An 18,186-nucleotide genomic window follows, 5' to 3' on the forward strand; every position below is an offset into this window, starting at 1 on the left:
TGTAGGGCTTACAGAGGGCTTTACTGTACACTGTAAAAAATGTTATCATCGTCATGGAAATGTTTTTGACAACTGGATTTTCTTCATCGGGAATTAAATACATTTAAAAAGTGATATGGGTTTACTGTTTTTAAGGCAGTAATTAAAGGTTGCAATTTTTTGACAGTGTAGTGAGAGTGCAGAATCAGTATCAGGATATAATCGAACACTAGTTCTGTGTGGTGCTAAACTCACCTTGGCATCCTTGGCATAGTAGAGTGTACGTCCCCGCAGTTTGAAATAACGTTTTTTCCAACGCTGGAACGAGCTCGTCTGTTTCAGAAGCAGCCCTTCCTTCACACTCGTCTGCAGAAAGAAAGAGATGTTTCATAAAAAGTCAGAAACTATTTAAACATCAGCACACAGCACAATATCACCAGTAGGGGTGGGCGATACGGCCAAAATCGTATATCACGATATAGATTTATCACAAATAGTTATTTTTTGCTTTAAAAAAGGATTTAATGATTTTTGATACTATTGAAATTTCATAATTCTTGTCACCAATTTCAATATCACACACACACACACACACACACACACACACACAAAAACTAAAACTAGCCAACGTAAAAAAAAAAAAAAAAAAAAAACTCTCAAGCTTACAGAAGTAAACAGTCAGTGATAAAATAAGAACAAAGAAATGAATTACAAGCAATAGAACAACAAACGAAAATAGAACAAAGACACACATTAAATAAAACTACCAAAAAAACTTCAAGAACTAGAAATAATAAATACTACATAAATTGCATTGTATAAGTAATCAAATGTATAAAACACTGCAAAGTCTTCACTGTGATTTATTAAATATACATTTATTCTTATTAAATAATTACATTTGTATTAGTCAATAGATGTTTGATTAACATTAATGACCGTGCATTCAGTCTTAAAGTGACAGCAGCCTAATAAACCTGCTGCTGCTGTCACTTTAAGACTGAATGCACGGATCCAATACACTGTTAGTTACACATGCAATTTCTTTATCAACTATTTACGTTCACTTAAGACATAAATTACTGTTTACGAGGATACTTGCAAAAATGCACTTATTTAACCATTCAAGCCCAATTACGTAGCAAAAAGACCTCAGTTCAGCACTCACGCTCTGTATGAAAAGCAGCTTTATGTGCACGCATCTCTCAGCATATAAACGACAAGCTTTCCTGACCATGCAGAAGAGCAATGTCACATGAGCGTAACCGCGATAGAGACGATAGTCCAAAATCTTTACCGGCTGGCAAATTTCTACCGGTTAATCTTGTCAAGAGTGATAAATCGTAGCTGTCAGTAGTGATAAATCAGATTAGTTCTGTTCCAAAACCTAGACATTTTTATATTGTTCCAAAGCTGTCACCTCGTTTAGACTAAATTCTAAGTGTCGATAAAAACAGTTCCATCTAATTAAACTGTTAATGCACTTTTTGTGCTTATTGGACAATCATGCTGTTAGCTTAGCAACATGCTAGCACCAAACTATTTAAAACATTGTAAATGTCGTTCACTCCAAAGGCTTCAATAATAATGATGATTATAAAGGTTTAATAATAATTCTAATTCTACGAGAATAGGGACATTCACATCACAACTATAACTAAAACAACACAGATGACCTACAGTATATCGTTGGAATCGCTTTCAGAGCATTTATTTTTTTCAGCTGATGAACGATAAAACATTTACAGCCAGAATCCACCCAGCTTGAAAGAGCTTGAGCATTTAAAGCGGCAGACAAGAATGTTATCGTAAATTTATGTGGTCGCTAATGAATTTACTGTTACAGTTTTCTGTATAGTTATCTTTCTTTCTCAGCGTTGAGGTGTGGTCACATTTACTGTTGGTTGGAGAAACTCCGCAGGTGCCATTTTAATAGGAATCTGTGCATTTGGGAGTTTCACTTTGAGGAAAAAGAAAGTTCCAAGCTAAAATGTTTGTGTGGTGTGTGTGAGAGACCATTAATGGAGTTGCTGCCTGTGTAGACCGTATCAATTTATTCACTAATGAGGTTCCGTGATGGTTATGATTCTGCCTTAGCAGTTAGTTAACATAATTAACTACTGTATGCATGTACTATGATACAGTTAGTCATAAACAGTATTTAAAGGCATCGTAGATGTGTTCTCAATGCGAAGATTGCTCCAAAAATGTAGGTAGTAGAATTATGTAATCTTCTAAATTAACTTACTTTGGCCAAATTCATCCAAGATGGCGGACAAAACAAGATACACGTTATTTTACTAGCCGTGCAAGATCACCTTTATGCATTGTTATGTCAGCACGCAATTCAGGTTGAGTTCACGTATTTGCGTGATTGTATAAGTATGTTCCTGGCCTTATGATTCTTAAAAAAACAAAGCATAGCGATAAAATTAGATTAATCGAAGTAGAAATTGCCTAATATTAAGGTATTTGGAATTATTTTACCCAATATTACTGTATGCTAAGCTTTTAAATGATTAGCTTAGCATTAGCTTAACAACATGCTAAAGCCAAACTCAATTGGTTGCTGCCTGTATAGAGCATTCACTTATATAGTTCGATTTAAGTTAGCTTTCTGTTAAGTTTGCTTTCTTTGTAGTAGATAGCAAGGAATGCAGACAAGGTTTGGAAACAGAATCAAAGTCTTTGGTGTAAGAGTGGTGTGAACATTTCATTGACACTGACAAACCAAAATGTATTTATTCAAATCAAATCCTTAATTTGACAAACCCAAAGCATGCTCTTTTTTTTTTTTTTTTTTTTTAATGGAAACGTTTTCTTCTTTTCTGCCATTTCCTGTGTGTGGATATATTCCAACCAGAGCTAAATGAGTGACATGAAACAGACAGGGCGATAAAATAGTCCTTTGTCTAACCAGATGGTCAAGTAAGCTAAATTATAACCCAAAATATGAGCTTTTCCTACACACAAACCATCCAGTTATATCCCAGCTATGTAAACAATGTTATAATGTACCAAACAAAGCGGTGGTATTTGAGACTTAACATAAGTGTAAAGGAAGCAGAATTTGAAACACGATATCAGCTCTGGACGTCCACAGGGACATGTGCACATTGCCACTGCCAGAGGAAGGAACAGGAAGCCCTGCCAAGATCAAGTGCGCCTCAACACCAATTTCATGCTTGGGAGGGGAAAGACAAGGCAAAAGGCACACAAGAAAGGAAGCCCATTACTCAAAAAGATCCTGTCCTGCAGAGTGCCACCAAACTCATGAAAGCAACGAAAGGAATCCAACCTGAGATCTACATCTTTAAACCCTCCAAGCAAAACTTTCCTCAAGATCATCAATTTTGCAAAGCCGGATAAGCGACTCAAGTCTGCTGTGAAAGTGACATTCCAGACGGCCCGATTCAGTTTTCAAAGGCAGCGCATGCGGTTTCGTCCCTGCATGGGCCGGAGGTCTTTGACATGGCAGTCGGAGAGAGATGGGGGCCAACGCCGAGGGTCATCCCGTCAGCCAGTCGCCTTGGCTACACTGTCATTTCACATCATCCCAGACCCAACCGACAATAAACAAGGCCCATAGACCTGCAAGCAGTCATGCTCCTTCCTGTCCATTCATCTACAAATATAGCAGGAACATGGAAGAAAAAACAAAACAAACAAACACAAATCCACAGGCATATATGGGAGGACGGCTATTTATAGCAGAGGAAATATGCTCTCTGAGGGGAGAATTACAAACAGAGACGCAGGGTTCGATCTGACATCCTGGTGCACAGCTGTGTCAACTTAAACAGCGAATCCATCCGCCGGCGCACTCGGTGACACTGCGTGTCTGTTAAAACAGCTCGGTTACAAAACACTGAACTCACTCTGCCTTCACCTGCGAGACAATTGGACGATAAGTTATGGTCTGACTGTTGTGAAACAGCGGAAAACTAACTTCTGTGGGGTCTAATACTCAAAGTCCCCCATAGGTTGTGTCGTGTGTGCGCTGCATGTGAGTAATGTGGCAAACTAGGGTGTTTCCATTACAATTAATGAACAAAGCTGTACACACTGAGAGTATGTGCTTATTATAATGGGAGTGTACTTGTTTTGTCACGCCATGTTGATTCGCTTGCAGTGTTGTTGGGGGTGTGAAACTGTTTAAATGCCGTTAAATTGGTACATTAATAAGATTCATTTACTAAATGTTTTCGCATTTCGCATGTTTAATAAACAGATTTCGGCAGAGCTGGTGGAAGAAATGATGAAGGACATCAGTGTTATTTTAGTACTATTCATATATTATAGTAAGTATAAATATTTTGATTTTATTTTCAATTTTAATTTGAATTCATTTAAGTTTTTGTCATTTTATTAAGTGTTTTTGTCATTTTTATTTAGTTTCTTTTTTTTTTTTTTTGTTCTTATTTCACATACAGGCAACATTTTTATAAATTTTTTTCCTTTTAATTTTTCTGGACTAGCTACATTTTAATGGTTAAATACAATTTTAGTCATCAAAAATCATGTCCAATTGATTGAAATCATGAAACATGACATTTAACAACAATTGATGAAAAGTTTAACAAAAAGATTTTTTAGGAACCTATGAAATACATTTATTTTTTACCAATTTTTTTATTTTCTGCTTTAATTTTTCTGTATTTCATTTGAATGGTTTAATTACATTTTCATAATCAAAAAGCATGTCTAATTTATTAATTCATTAATAAAAACAACTTAATTTATTAGTGAAATTTTTTTTCCCCTGAGATTCAGTGTTGTGTATTTTTAAGATATTTTTGATGAAATCTGAGAGCGGTTTCACTCCTTCATAGGCGGCTAGGTAATTGCATCTGCCGGCCCAGAAAAGTTAGTAAAGACATCGTTAAAATAGTCCAAGTGACAGTTGCTCAACCTTAAAGGAGAACTCCGGTCAATTTTAACATTGAGCTCATTTTTTTGTACATTTGGAGTGCTGTCAGTACAGAGAACAACGACAAAAATCGGTGTTGCCTACACCGTGTTATCCTCGTTTTAAAATTTGCACCCTGTTGACTTCAATGGGGCAAGATTTAAACCTGCTTTCAGCCTCTTAACATCGAGTTTGTCGATTGTCGAGTTCACACGCATAGGTTTAGTACCTATGATCACGCGCGTGACCTCGACAATCGACTACTGTGGACTTCGACCGAAAACAGGATGTAAATACAGGTATGTGCGCTGGCTGAATAAACATCATTTTTAATTAATATCTTTTACATCTACTGCAGTCAGATTCACCCGCGTTTACTCCGAAGGAATCACTCACATGACCTGTGCACTTGTAATGACACATCAAGGATGTTAAGAGGCTAAAAGCAGGTTTAAAACTTGCCCCATTGAAGTCAACAGGGTGCAAATTTTAAAAAGAGGATAACATGGTGTAGGCAACACAGATTTTTGTCGTTGTTCTCTGTACTGACAGCACTCCAAATGTACAAAAAAATTAGCTCAATGTTAAAATTGACCGGAGTTCTCCTTTAAGTTTATCAAGCAACGAGAATACTTTTTGTGTGCAAAAAACCCAAACAAAAATAATGACTTTATTCAACTATTAATTTTCTTCTGTGTGGGCCTCTCAGTGAGTTCAGAGAATGCGCGAGAACTGAGATGATGATGCTCATGATCATTTGATGGGAAAGCGTGAAAGGTAAGCCATTCATTTTGCGGCATTGGTAAGGCACTTTTACGTTTTCTCGTTGGTTTCTCACGATTCGGACATCCAGGAAATGCGCACTTTAGAACTATTTTAAACACTACATCGAGACCCATCTGCGTCATCCTCTCAGTTCTCGCGCATGCGTCGTGGCGCTCTCATGAACTCACTCACAGAAGAAAATGAATAGTTGAATAAAGTCGTTATTTTTGTTTGTTTTTTAACACAAAAAGTATTCTTGTCGCTTGATAAACCAGGCTCAGTCGGGAGCCATTTCTGCTCTGGCCAACGAAAGAACAGTGTATGATTATGATTCAGGCAGCATTATAGATCAGAAGTCATGTGTAAATGAGCAATGTGTAGGCCTACTCTTTCTCCATCCAGATATCCTTGTTTATTTTTGGCAAATCATGTAGCACGGATTTCAAAATTGTATCATATTTCTACTTAAAGACAGCCAAGTTTTATTAAAAGTCCATCTTGCCAGAAGTGAATTACCCCTTTAAATGATTAATCTAATATACTTTATTTTATTTCACCTTTATTTCAATTATCAAGTAGCTTTTTAATAGTTTTAGTTTTAGTTACCAATAACAACAACACAGATGCGTTGAAAGGCTAAACATGCACAGATGTGCTCTATGAAATGTATAGTTCACCCAAAATTTGAAACGTCAGTCCAAACCCATAACATAAAAGGTCACCATTCACTTTCGTCATATAAAAGAACAGTTCTGCTAAAAATCTTCCTTTGTGGTCCGGAAAATATCATACAAGTTAGTAAAAGAAAGCATGAGGGTGAGTAACTGTCTGAACTGACATCACTTCAGCAAGGGGTTTTATGCTTAATATGGAGTCCGCTCACTCATGATGTCACATCAGATGAATGTGTCGACTGAGTTTATCTAATTTAGAGCCACTTTTCTCATAAACCACTTTGGTAAGACAATGTCTGCCAAGAATATGAATGCAAATGCAGGCATGACTTATCTTGCCTCATCAGTACTGGTAGAAAGATCAATAAACAACAAAAAATACTAATATATTCCAATTTATAACCATCCAATCACAATAAATACCATTCCAAGATTCAGTAAGACTTTTTTTTAAAGAAAAAAAGAAAGAAAATAATCTTTCATTCAGCAATAATGCATTGACTTTAAATTTAAAATGTTACAAAAGATTTCTATTTCAGAAATATGAAGCAGCACAACTGTTTTTAACATTGATAATAATAAGAGATGTTAAAAGGGCAGCAAATCATCATATTAGAATGATTTCTGAAGGATAATGTGACACTGAAGACTGGGGTAATGATGCTGAAAATTCAGCTTTGCCATCACAGGAATAAATATTAAAACAAAACAGTTATTTTAAATTATAATCCGACCATAATATCAACTATATTTTTGATCAAATAAATCTTTCAAAAACATACTGTATGTTTGTTGCTTCATAAAATGAAAATGTAATGCTTTACTTTAATGTTCCTCTTTTGTTTGTGTCTTTCGGCCACTTGGTTCCTTTTTTTCTTGTCTTCAGTTCCCTTCCTGTTGCCAAGTGGGATAAGAAGTGATCTATTAATAGACTGTTTCTTCACGAAACTGTAAGAGGGAGAACGGCTCAGTGCCAGACATACATGACTAACCCCACTGCGGTGCACTGTACACCCACACCTCTCTCAGCATCACACACACACACACACACACACACGGTTACACCAGACACCGGCGAGCAACTCAACCACGACTCACTGTAACCACACACCACACACACACACAGAAGCCCAAACTGTGATAGCTGCTTCTGTTCTGAGAGGACACGACTAACGTTTCTTCAGAAAGTGAGTGATATAACAGACGGACATCCTGTGAGTGAGGATATCCAGCCTCAGTGCTGTGCTCTCTGACACATGTCTGCAATGTTTGAACCAGCAACAAACACACACTCTCTCTCACACACACATAAGCGGATTATCTGCAAGCTCCAGAAATGGCATAAACTCGAAAATAGCCTGGAAATGTGGGTGTTTCTTCATGTATTTTAGTATTATTTACATACTGTTATAGTACATGTATTTATTCATATTTTGATTTAGCTTTTATTTTTATAGTATCAGGTTTCACTTTAATTTTACGTTTAAATTAAATGTAAAAAAATATTTTTGTTTTTAATAGTTATATTTAGCTTTAATTTATATTTATTTCAGTTGAAGTTAAGGTAGTTTTTGCAAATTTATATAACTTTAATTTAAACGTATTTTATTTCAGCTAGTTACCCAGACGACATATATATATATATATATTTTTTTTTTTTTTTTTTGCGTTTTTCATCTACTAATTATATTTTATTATATTTCAGCTGTATTTCAATGAACGAAAATTATTTTAATAGTTTTAAGGTCAGTTTGTACAAAGAGCGATAACTCCAAAATTGTTGGTTGTTGTGGAAATAACATCACAACTATTGTATTTTTTAAAGGGTTTTTAAAAGTATTTTTTACAAAATAAATATATTGAAATAGTTTGTGTATTTCACTGTCTACATCATCGTGCATTTATGTCCATGTATCTATTTTTTAGAATAATACTTTTAGGATGGATTTTCTTAGTTTGTAGAATGAAAATGTAAAAGGCACAAATAAATGGTGAAGGAAAAATCTTAATTTAACCAAAACATTTTAAATTAATTTTTACAAACCAGTGCTATTTTAGGTTTTATTTTAGTTTTATTCATATTTTGAATTAGCTTTTATTTTTATAGTTTTAGTTCTGCTATTTTTTTTGTGTGCAATTTCCTATTTTTTATATTGCTATTTAAATTTTAGTTTTTATTTATTCCAGTTAATATTTTCAGTGCTTCAACTTAAACCTATTTCAGTTTATTTCCAAGGCAACATTTCTAATTATTCATTTTGTTTGTTTTTCTTAATTAAACTTTGTTTTTCAATTTAATGTTATTTCAGCTTTAGTTCAATTTCAACAGAAATGTTTTAGTTTTAGTTAACGATAATAACCCTGTAACAAACCACTGTAATATAAAAATGCCTGTCGTTGAAGAAACATCCAATTATTTATTTAGCTAAAGCTACTTTAAGGTCATAATTAAAGATTTAACAATAACACTATATTCAAATCACAGAAAATGCATGTAATGTGGTTTAATAAATGCAGTTTTAGTAAATGCCCTTTTGTTCTTTTATACTGACTCTGAAAGTCCATCTGGGCTAGTGCTGGAGCAGAAACACTTCACCTCTCTTGCAGGGTGCTTTGACCTTGTAAAAAACATGTGTTCCTTCAAACGAACTGAGTAACCCCTCCAACCATCTACAAGTAGAATAATTCAACGCCACAAAACAAGTTGCCTTCTTCGGCATCTCTTTAAAGGCCAATAAGGGAAAAGCTCCTGAGAGCTTAAAGGGATAGTTCACCCAAAAATAAAAATGCTGCCATCCTTTACCAAACAGTTGCTGGTCCCCACTGACTTCCATTGTATATATATATTGTTTCCATTCTATGGCAGTCAATGGGGACCAGCAACTGTCTATAATCACCTGATGCCTTTCTGCTTTACTGGAAATTGGTCTCCTTTATGTTAATTTACAGAAAGAACAGAATTAGCTTGAATTATTGTCTGTATTGTGCTGTAGAATTGCCCTGCATCACAATGACTGCTGGAGCTTATTTTCTCGAGATTGAGAGAAAACTCTACAAATCACTAAACGAGGCAGAAATAGAACAACACAACCTGTGGCATGACAGGAACATTTCAGGCCTCGGCTTCTCCGCCAGGGACTTTAATGAATTTACATGCAGAGAAACACATCCCAAATGGGATTGTTCAATAATTGACTGTAAGATTACATCTGCAAACTGAAAACACAGCGTGATGTTTTACTGGTGAACCATATCACATCAAGCATGAACACTGTATGTGTTTTATGAATTTCACTTTCTCTTTAAAAGTCAAGTGCGGGATTTTTGTACTATTGAATCAATAAATGCAATTGCAAAAATAATAGTGGTCGATCGATATGGATTTTTTATGACTGTATAAAGCCGATATAGGCTCATCACGCTATTTAATTTAAAGATAGTAAATTATGCATAACAATGAAATGTATATTTATTTAAGCCGTTTTTTTTTTTTTTATCAGGCTGAACGGTTCTAAGACCGTTAAGGAATGGTTCCAGTTATATTTCCACTTGAGCTTGGTTCAATACAGCATGATTACAAATCATTCTCGGACAGGATCTCTCAGCACGGTTGGCTGGTAGATTGCGTGACGTTGCCAGTAATAATAGTAAAATTAAAAGAAATATGAATATCTGATCATTCTCCATAACGCGGTCGCTATTTACATCTCACACCATCTGTAAATGGCTGATGCATTTGTATTGCATTTCAGCCCCGTTATCAGTCCCACAGTGGAAAATGAAACCATATCCATAATGGCTGGGCCGGTTCGGCACAGAATGGAACGGTTAAACAATGAAAACGGTTTGGCTGGATGGTGGAAAAGCGGGTAATGTTGCTGTGTCTAGCTGGTCGTGATGATCAAATAACAGAGCAATGTTTTGAAACCAATACAAAACCCACAGAGTTTATACTTTTGAAGGAATTAACCTACAAATAATTGAATTACTGGCAAACAAGTATTTTAACACTTAACAGACATAACAATACTGAATATGTTTAATAATGTGTAAAGTCATGTAAGTCATGAAAATGGGGGAGAAATAATCACCTAGTTATTTTCAACCTAGGTTGTGAGGGCAAAACAATGTCATTATAATATCTATCTTCAGAAACAGTTCATCTCTAAGAGGATTTATTTTTTATTTTTATAAATGTGATGTTTAATGATTCAAAAATGACATGAAAACATGCAATTTTTTATTTGTTTCAGATATAAGCTAAATTTAAGACACTCGACTACGATTTAAGATCCCTAGCGCTGTGCCAGGAACCATAAAAACTGCTCTTAAAATAATCATCACTCTCTAAGTCTGGACCATTTTTATAGTTACCACAGTACAAAGTAGTTCAATCCACAATTACAGTTACAGACAAAGTGTGACTGAGTGTTAGTTTATATGAAACGTGTCAGCATAGTAAATTTTCTTTTGTATTGCCTGCTACAGACTGTGCGATTTTCAGCAATCCTAAAAGATCATTACAAATCACATGGATCTAATAAACTTGGGTATGACATCTATGTAGACTGTACGATGATGACGCCTATTGAATCGTAGGCTACGACGCAAGTTAGTTTAGAAGAATAAAACGTCATCAGCATGCGCTAGTGGTAAACAAATAGAGCAAGATGAATCGCACTTTTGGCAATTGTGGTTATTATGTGAGCTGAAAAAAAGACGAGGAAGCAAGAGGAGAATATGGACGAGGTCATATAGGGAAAAGAGGCCAACTCTGCATGCCAGTCTTGCACATGGAGCTTGAGGTAAGTAGTTTAAGTTTTAGCGCCATGATCATTACGCCATTTCATGTTGCATTTTTATTGGCTATTCAGTAGACGTAGGTTGAGCAGCAAACACACTGTGAAATGATCATGCTAAACTTCTGACAAAATGATCACTGGCTATCTTTGGTTGCAAGGCCATCTTTGAACCTCTCTCACTGTACGACGTAGGACCACCGTTTAGGAGCCACGACCACAGAAATTGCCGTGATTTGTCATCTTTTGTCTGGGACAGCCCAAAATCGTACAATGTTGAAACAATGTTAAAGCCTCAGGGAAGAAGAAGGTGGGAACTGGCGAACTTTAATGACAAAAAAAGCGGCAGAACCTCATGGATGACTGACGCATAAATTAAAACAAAACAACACCATAAAATCCAGGCCTGGACGGTCCTCTATCGTGTTGCACTGTCGTCACTCCTCCTTTTATCTTTCCAGAGCTTGTCCGTGAGAGTCGAGAGCGGTGTGGCGCACAGGTGACGCTCAATAAAACTCGCACCACAGGCTTCGCTTTGTTCCCACGGCTCTCGGCCAAGCCCTGCTTGCCACAAAAATACCAGGCATTAAACAGTTATCTTGATTGGATAAGTGGTTACTTACAGGTAAACACACCCCTGTGAGGGCATATTCTGAATAATGAGCCAGAAACACCATAAACAGACTAAAGTTAGACTAATGAACTATATTACTTTGCAGAAGAACTGTTTATTCTGATTATTAACATTAATAAATGTAACTATTTATTGAGCATTTAGAGTATGTTGCTGTAATTTTATAGGCTATTAGTAGTAAGGTTGTCACAGTACCAAAATTTCAGTAGTCGGTACCAATACCAGAAAGATTCTGCGGTTCTCGGTACCAATTTTGGTACCAAAGCCAAAACTGTTAATTAAGTACTTCAAAAAAATGTTGCCCCGTTTTGAATTGTCCCTTGGTACGGAGCCCCTAAAGGGAGGTGGGATGAAAACATATATTTGAAAGCGTTTGCGTCCCCCGAGAAACTTTGCATTCACAAACCTTTTGAGTTGTTTGCGAGCGAAAGCAACATTTTTGCAAGTGAACGCAAAGTTTCTCGGGGGAACAAAAAAGTTATAAATAGAAAACGGTAAAAATACCAGTACTGGTAGTACTGGTGCATTTGTCAACACTTAAGCCACTTATAGGCATGTTACAGTGCTTTATAATGGGAAAGGGGGTTTTAGGCTCCTAATAAATTCTGAAACATCTGATTCTCTTTTCCTATGATTGTTTTAACCTTGACGTTTTTTTTATCATAAAGTATTGTCTTCAAAAGAATTTAATCTCAGGGTGCGTTTACACGACAACGATGTACTAAAAATTTCCTTTGAGTTTTCCATGTAAAGACGGCAATGTTGTCAAAACGATCCCGGTACACATGGATCCGACTAAAAACGCTGTATTATGCACGTCAGGACAGTAGTTGGCGATGTCACTTTTTTTTTTTTAAACTACGCGCCTATGACCGAACACGTAATTTGCATTACTTCACCATTTTCACAAATTCACTTTTGTATAGCTCACACTGAGACTCACAAAAACGTGCACTTTGAAACCCGTTTCAAAACGTGTGCATTTTCAGGCCTCCAAAACGGCATTGCCATGTAAATAAACGGCCAAAACACATAAAAAGTTTTCAGTTTTTAGTTGAAAGCGGTGTCGTGGAAACAGCCCCTCAGTCTCTTTTATGGTGGTTGTGTTTGAAATTCATGAATGATTCAGGCTATGGCATCTGTGGTGAGATTTATCATTGCTCTTGACAGAACACAAGACCTGCGGGGCATCTTGTGGCAAAGTCACCACATGCACAAATGTGCCAGGAAGTTGGCCTTGATGGGCACAGCTTTTTACTGCTTCCCTTAGGCATCTTCTAATGGCCAATGCATCAAACCCCATAAAAAAGACTGAAAATGCTTCCATTATCAATCTACTGAGGCAACAAATGCTCTGTGGTCTAAGTCGAAAAAATATGGACAAATTAAGGACATTTGGTTTATAGTAATCTAAAAATCTGATAAGGTAAATTATCAAAGAACCTAAGTATGGATAAATATCTACACTGTAAAAAAAATAATAAAATAAAATCCTGTCATTTTCACAAAGGGGTCCTATCATGCCTTGATTTTGTTTTTGGGGTGTACTAGAATATGTTTTCATGCTTGGTTGTTCAAAAAACGCATTATTTCGCCGATTTTAATGAAGCCCCTCCTTCCGAAAACGAAATGTGCTGTGATTGGATAGCTGGCCCAGTGTGTTGTGATTGGCTGCGCACAGTGCGTTCGGTAAATGTCCTGTCCCTCCATAATTTCGAGTTCTTCTCTAGTGTAAATATTAATGATGGAGTCAATTTAAACCAATTTGAGCCCAATTCAGACCCTGACAATGTTGAAAAACAAGAGGATCGTGCATTTCATGCATAGACTTTCCAAGCACGGATTTCACAGGGCGTTTCAGAGTGTATGTTTTATGTAATTTTCTTATACATTATAGATACAATGTTATCCACCATTTAATCGTGACATATATGTCAAAAGAACTAAGGTAATACAAACCATGGTTAATTTTCCTAAGGAGCGGTGAAGCATCTTACAAATGCGAGAGCTAACAAAACAACAGAAAACAAGCTGTTACCCGGTATCCATAAAATGTGCAGCGCACAGATAAACGTTTGAGTTATAATGTTCAGGAACAGGGTTTAAATTTAATTTTAACCACTAAGTTCGTCAGCCTTAGGAAGGTCAAACAAACGACAACACTGTCTTCTCTAATGCAGCTCAACTAGGCATCGCACCTTTTTTGTCAGAATGTCTAAAGAATGTCTTTCTTTGTAATTATTTAATTAATTATTTCCTTGTAATTATTAATTCTTTGTTGTTTTTTTCAGTGTACTTCAAATTGACAGACGTAGTAACTGTTAGCTTTATGATATAAGTGATGCCTGATGATTCTTCAAAAGTTCTTCTTTTGCGTTCCACAGAAAAAAAATATTGGTTCGGAATGTCATGAGCGTGAACAAATAATGATTTGTTTTGGTGAACTATCAATATTAGTAAGTGACAAAAGCAGCACATTTTCACTACAAAACAAGGAAAATCTGAGATTTATCTTTCCAGAAAATGTGGCCAATACAAAAAAAAAAAAAACTGTATTTGAGGCCTAATGAATAAAAAACACAAGAATCCTTGGTACTGAAGACCTCTGTGACTCTTCAATAAGCACAAATAGCACACTCAGTTATCACGAACACGGCGCTCCATTTCGCAAAGTTAAAAATATCACTTTCACAGAAACTTTGCAGCACAGCTTAAACTGGCCTAGCAATTACACCTTGTCAGTTGTTGGCACATAATTTTCTCATCTCTAACGACACGGAGTCATTGTGTACAAAGGAGGCAGAGCACAAGGTAACAATTACACTGGTCAGGACGGTCAGGCGCAGGGAGGGGAAGCGGCTGACAGACAGTGAATCGCTGCTATACAGTCAGCAGGAGAGGGGGAGGAGGGGACCATCATTAAAACCCATTTTCAAAAGCTGTCCAGACCCCCCACCGCCCCCCCAAACACTGCCATCTTTAGAGACAGCTAATGATCGTGAATGCCGCCCCGTTTCCTCCGAACCCACGGCTTTGGAGTCTCTGTGGACCGACGTGCATTTTGCATTCAGTCCACAAGTAGCCCCATTATGAGTGTCTATTGAAAGAATGAATGCTGGGTATGATGGGCCGAGTGAGTGGGTCATTGAGAAAACAAACCAGTCAATCAGTCACTGTTAATCAAGGTCATCTGAGACGGGAAATACACAAAACAAGAGCCAATTACAACGAGAATACGAATTAGGGCTTAATGAGCTGAAGAATATGCCTGACTTTAGTCTCCTCCAAGGGTTATTGATTCATAATTATTCACTCACAGAGGTCCTGTGGAAAAAGGAATGATACATATGTATGGAATGTCAATGCCAAACAAGCGCTTTTGTCCGTCAATGTACAATAGCGTTCGGGGTCAGATGGTTTGCAGTCCAAGCCAGAATTCAACTGCTACATCACATTTTGGCCACATTCACAGATGAATGTTGCTTTCATTCCGCAATTGAGAGCTTAATCTTGTTGTGTACATGCACAGTTTGGCAATTTATGGGAGTGTCAACCATAGATATGTATACGTAGATACCACATTCAACCTCATCAGACATTTTAACGTGTCCGCCATATTGGAAAAGTCAACAGTTTTAGTTTTAGAGTTTTCCAATATGCCAAAACATTGTGCAGAGATTTAAATTACTGGCGATATTTAAATTCCCCTAAGAAATGGGATAACCTTTCAGAGGTGAGAATGTGTTGGTTTGTGTTTTTAAAATGTGTTAAGTCAGGTTAATACAGGTTATTAATGTTGTGTTAGCTAATGCCTTCTTCTTGTATTAAATCCAATGAAAGTCATCTGCTGAAGTCTATTGCAGATATAGATAGATATTCATACTTGAGTATAACTATGGTTGCAGAAACACAGTCAACTTGCTCTCGAGTGTTCACGCACCGGCTTTAACCGTTCCAATATGGCAGACGGCTTATGTATAGTGGCCCATAGAAACAGATGCTAATGAGGCGTATATATATATATATATATATATATATATATATATATATATATATATGGTGTCAACCACACTAACTCCAAAACCAAACCAAATTAACTCCAAAAACAGTTTAAAAGTGTGTGTGTGTTTGTGTGTGTGCTGTCAAAAGTACTGGCACTTCTGTGCAAATTTGACACTGAAATTGTAAACATTTAACGATCCCAGCCTTTCTGTAGTACCGGTAGTACAGACTAAGTTCATACCTGCTGACAGACGGCAGCTTTTAAACGTCAATAGTGTGTTTATTCTGGGTTTTAAAATTTTTTTACATTTATTTACCCATTTAAAGCAATGTTTAGCCTACTTAATTGAACAATTTTGGAAGGTTATGCTAATGTTTTAATGTACTATTTACTTATAATTATCTTTAGCATTATTAATTAACTTCTTCAAATTATTTTATATTTTTATTTTCAAATAATTGAATACAATACTTAAAAGGAAGCAAGTAAATTAAGCAAAGAAAAGCAAACCTAGGGTTTATATAATACAATTTATTTCACATTTATAAGGATGTATGAATCATTGTATTTTGAGTGAAAAGAAATTGTGCCATGGAAATGCAATATTTCAGGTGTGCATTGCCTCAATGAAAAATGACTCATTCGCACATTTTGGCAAGTCTGTCTCTCGTCACCTTAGCTGTTCTCTCCAGAGTGTTGCCAGATCTCACTACAAACATGAGCAACCGGATTTGACAAAACAAGCCCAAAATAAGTGACTTGCTCATCAAAATAAGCCAGAATAGTAACTGTGAAATGGAAATAAGATTAAATGTGGGGTCCTATCTTACACCTGGCGCAATGCAGTGCCAAGCGTGACGCAAGTGTTTTTTTACTAGTTTCAGTCCGACGCAGTTATCATTTTCGCGTCTTGCGCCATGTTGTTTAAATAACAAATGCATTTGCGCACATTTGTGCGCCCATGGGCGTGCTGGTCTGAAAACGAGGTGTGTTCAGGCGCATTGTTGGCGCGTTGCTATTTTGAGGCAACAGAAATATATACACTACCATTCAAAAGTTTGGGGTCAGTAAGATTTTTTTTAAAGAAGTATCTTCTGCTCACCAAGGCTGCATTTATTTGATAAAAAAAAACAATAATAAAAAAATAAAAAAACAGTAATATTGTACAATTTAAAATGACTGTTTTCTATTTTAATATATTTTAAACTGTAATTTATTCATGTGATCAAAGCTGCATTTTCAGCATCATTCCTCCAGTCTTCAGTGTCACATGATCCTTCAGAAATCATTCTAATATGATGATTTGATGCTCAAGAAACATTCATTATTATTATTATCAATGTTGAAAACAGTTATTTACAATTTTTTTTTCAAAATTCTTTGATGAATAGAAAGTTCAAAAGAACAGCATTTATTTAAAATAGAATATGTTATAACATTATAAATGTCTTTACTGTAACTTTTGATCAGTTTAACTCATCCTTGATGAATAAAAATATTGATTTATTTTATTTCTTTCCCCCAAAAATTTAATTAAAATTCTTACTGACCCCAAACTAGTGTGTTTAATGTTACAAAAGCTTTAGATTTCAGATAAATGCTGTTCTTTTTAACTTTCTATTCATCATAGCATCATGAAATAAAAATGTACATAACTGTTTTCAACATTGATACTAATCATAAATGTTTCTTGAGCATCAAATCATTAGAATGATTTCTGAAGGATCATGTGACACTGAAGACTGGAGTAATGATGCTGAAACTTCAGCTTTGATCACAGGAATAAATTACACTTTACTGTATATTCACATAGAAAAAGGCTGTTTTAAATTGGAATAATATTTCACAATATAACTGTTTTTGTTTGTATTTTTAATCAAATAAATGCAGCCTTTGGTGAGCAGAAGATACTTCTTTTAAAAACATAAAAAATCTTACAGACCCCAAACTTTTGAACATTAGTGTATATTTTTTTGTTATTTAAAGAGCGCGTTAGTAATGTGCGCCTATAGGAATGGGAGATGAGACTCTGATTGGTTTAATGCACGTAAATCCCAAAACACACCCATTACTCATTAAGAGAATAGGAACAACCCTTTTAGATCATGCGCCGGGTACACCGACCATTTTTTCCTGTCGTTAAACTAGCAAAAGTGGATAAGTGCACTTGAGCCGTGTGCTTTAGAGTCATGCGCTTAGATCGTTAAAATAGGGCCCTAAATGTGACCTGCAAGTATAAGGAATATAAGGAACTTTACAAACAAATATTTTTGGTATTCACAAGGGCTGCCCCCAATTGTCGATTAAACGCAATGAGAAGAGACTTAGTCGACTAAATCTGAATTAGTCGCAGAAAAAAAAAACTTGAACAGATCGTTAACACGGCTGGTCCATGTGGTGATAATTTGTATGTTTGTCAGGAA

The 18,186-nt window shown here is 35.9% G+C and overlaps 1 protein-coding gene across 9 annotated transcripts in view; it reads right to left on the reverse strand.

Moving 5' to 3' along the window:
• dgkh (diacylglycerol kinase, eta) overlaps window positions 1–18,186 on the reverse strand; it is a 91,946-nt gene that overhangs the window by 59,948 nt on the left and 13,812 nt on the right. For all 9 annotated transcript variants that reach the window (XM_084422050.1, XM_084422049.1, XM_084422055.1 and 6 more), the window contains one exon: window positions 235–345. In XM_084422050.1, coding sequence (XP_084278176.1) covers window positions 235–345 — 111 coding nt within the window. The remainder of the gene's footprint in view (window positions 1–234; window positions 346–18,186) is intronic.

This window comes from Rutilus rutilus (assembly GCF_951802725.1).
Source record: "Rutilus rutilus genome assembly, chromosome: 10".
Lineage (NCBI taxonomy): Eukaryota > Metazoa > Chordata > Actinopteri > Cypriniformes > Leuciscidae > Rutilus > Rutilus rutilus.